Source organism: Triticum aestivum, chromosome 3D (genome assembly GCF_018294505.1).
Source record: "Triticum aestivum cultivar Chinese Spring chromosome 3D, IWGSC CS RefSeq v2.1, whole genome shotgun sequence".
NCBI classification, from domain to species: Eukaryota; Viridiplantae; Streptophyta; class Magnoliopsida; order Poales; family Poaceae; genus Triticum; species Triticum aestivum.
Genome location: NC_057802.1, coordinates 453978104 through 453980642, shown reverse-complemented (window position 1 = coordinate 453980642; position 2539 = coordinate 453978104). Strand labels below are relative to the sequence as shown.

The 2539-nt window shown below is 53.4% G+C and overlaps 1 protein-coding gene across 1 annotated transcript; it reads right to left on the bottom strand.

The window, feature by feature from the left end:
- Positions 1-408: 408 nt before the first annotated feature.
- LOC123074927 (uncharacterized) lies at positions 409-1494 on the bottom strand. Its single transcript, XM_044497650.1, has one exon. The coding sequence runs from the start codon at positions 1362-1364 to the stop codon at positions 738-740; it is 627 nt and encodes a 208-aa protein (XP_044353585.1). The 5' UTR covers positions 1365-1494; the 3' UTR covers positions 409-737.
- Between the last annotated feature and the right edge of the window lie 1045 nt (positions 1495-2539).

The following is a 2539-nucleotide window of genomic DNA, read 5'->3' as shown; positions in this document are numbered from 1 at the left end:
AGATCTTTGATTCCTGGCTCCTCCACTACATGTCAGTTGGGTGATCTTTAATATTCACTTGGAGAGGAGATTCGGTTTGGATTGTGGAGAGAAAGTCACCATTCTCTTTGATTTTTGAATGTGCTTGTTGATTTGTTTAGTTAACATTGTTGGAATTTCACACATTTGGCTATTTGCTTGGTGATTACACTGATTATATGTGTGTAATTAGATGGCGAGTACAAAATTCAATGATCTTTGTGTTGAACCATGTGAGAATGGTGCCATCTTAAAGCATTGGGGGAAGGCTTAAAAATGTGGAAATTTAGAATTAACTTGTTCACTTGTAGTATTGATTGATATGATGCAATGAATCAAATGAAAGCCTCCATTTTAAATAGCTTACAAGATTGGACTGACATGGGTGCAAATTATAAGCAGTACCTGGATAAAATTGGATCTTCCCCTTTGAAAACGTCACTCGTGCATAATTATAAGCAAACCCTTACTAGTTCCAAACACAATGAACCCAGTAATGACAAGTTCCCTAAGACTAGGCAACAGCAGTCGGTCGGCCTGCTGATGACACAACGGCAAACAAGTCTGCAGAGAACTCATATTCTGTTGACACCTTTCACAATCACCATCATAACAACAACAAAAGTAGTAGTAGTAATACTAACAAACCGCAGTTATATCGTGTGTTTAATCCCCTTTGATGGCTCCGCCGCACCTTACACGCCGAGACCGATCTACGCCTAGTCGCAGTCGCGGTTCCGGTTGCCCGTGCCGCCGCGAAACGGCAGCATCCAGCACGGGCTCGGCTGACGCGCCCCGGAGCACACCACGGCGCCGCTCTTCGCCGCGGGAGCCTGATCGTCGTGGCGCCCGTGCTGGTCGGGCGGCTTCTCCGACGCCACGAGCCACCGGCTGGACGACGACACCTGGGCCGGCGACGGCCCCGGCCGCGACCAGCACGCCTTGCCGACGGCGAGCCTGCGGAACATGTCGGCGATGAAGCCGACCTTGATCGTCCGCTTGAGCCTGTACCGCTTCTTCCTGCCCGTGGCCGTGACGCGACGGGACACGTCGACGCCGCCGCCGTGGTGGCGGAGCAGGTAGGACGGGGGCGGGGTGATGGCCGGGAGCGCGCCGCCGACCATCCGCGAGGCATCCCTGGGCGTCCCGGGCTCCGACTCCCAGACGAACGGCACGGAGCCCGGCTCCGACCCGTAGTACCGGAACGACGGGTTGGCCCCCGAGCTCTCCTTGGTAAGCAGCCGCTCGTAGAACTTGCCGCCCTGCTTGATCCGGAGCGGGCTCTGCGGCATCATGGCGCGGAGTGGGCTCTGCGGCCGCGCCACCTCGCCGGCGCTCGGAGGCATCGCTCTCTCTGTGTGTGACTGGCTCGTCTCTCCGGAGTAGCCCGAGACCGACCCGGCTGGAGGCCGGTCGACCGTAGTGCACCGGTGTAGTGGCTCTGTAGCTTGGACTGGAGGATGGTACACATGTAGCCGGAAGCGACGCGGCGTGTTATATAAACGGATCTCGCTTGGTGGTTCGGTTGCCGGTCAGTCTCGTAATTACGCACGTACGCTTGCTATTTAAATCCAGCGCCACTTGTCCACAGAACCGCACGGTGGACCAACCGTACTTGCTCCATGGACTCCGGCCGGTTCGCTAACAGTTAGTACCATGCATCTCCTTCGTCTGTGGCGTGTGGCAAAATCACACTTCGTCTTACTTATGTATACCATACCATGCCGTCAAAAATTACTATTTTTCGAAAAAAAAATACTTTAGACTCTGCATCAATCGATGCACACACCATCTTTATCTATTATTCAAGAGAGTCTAACAACATGAATACATAGTTTAACATGAAAGCCCCCTATCTAGCAAACAAAGTCGCAACACCTACACTTTTGATATTTGTGCCCAAATCGCATGAACGTGCACTATCTAATCAGGCGGCCTCACGCAGTGCCCCGCATCGGGCCGATAGCACCACCCGGCCTGGCCGACCCGCAGCGCGCACCCATGTGCATGCTCTGGATCTGCCACCGCCCCATCTTCAGGAGGGATCAACACATTCACCTTGCCAGGTTGTACTGCCATCGAAGCCGCCATGACGCCAGACAGCGCCATCTCCATGCGTGCGTCCATCATCATGCATCTGTCGCCGAGACCCGCCGTCGTTGATGCGGTAAATGCCACATTGCTCCACCTTGTGACCTCTCGAGCGCCTACTCGAAGACGATGCCCCTAGGAGGAAAAACGATGTTGCGCACCGCCATCCTCCGAACCAGAAAATCCAGATCTTGGGCTCCCTTGAAGTAGCCCGAGCGAGGAGGTGAGAACTGCAAGACGATGCCTTCACCAGGGTAGCGACGCAAAAATGCCGCCATCGTCCGCCATGACCGAGATCCACCATGCCGTCAAAAGTCTTGCTCTTGAACATATGATTTTGGAAATTTTATCAAGCTAAACTGAGCTGGCATTGGAGATATCATGTGGCTTTCATATGAGTAGACTTTGCTTGTTCTATCTATGTTCGTGT

What these genes read in the sequence shown, in the direction of transcription:
- LOC123074927 (XM_044497650.1), bottom strand. Translation starts at nt 1,364, where the DNA reads ATGCCTCCGAGCGCCGGCGAGGTGGCGCGGCCGCAGAGCCCACTCCGC.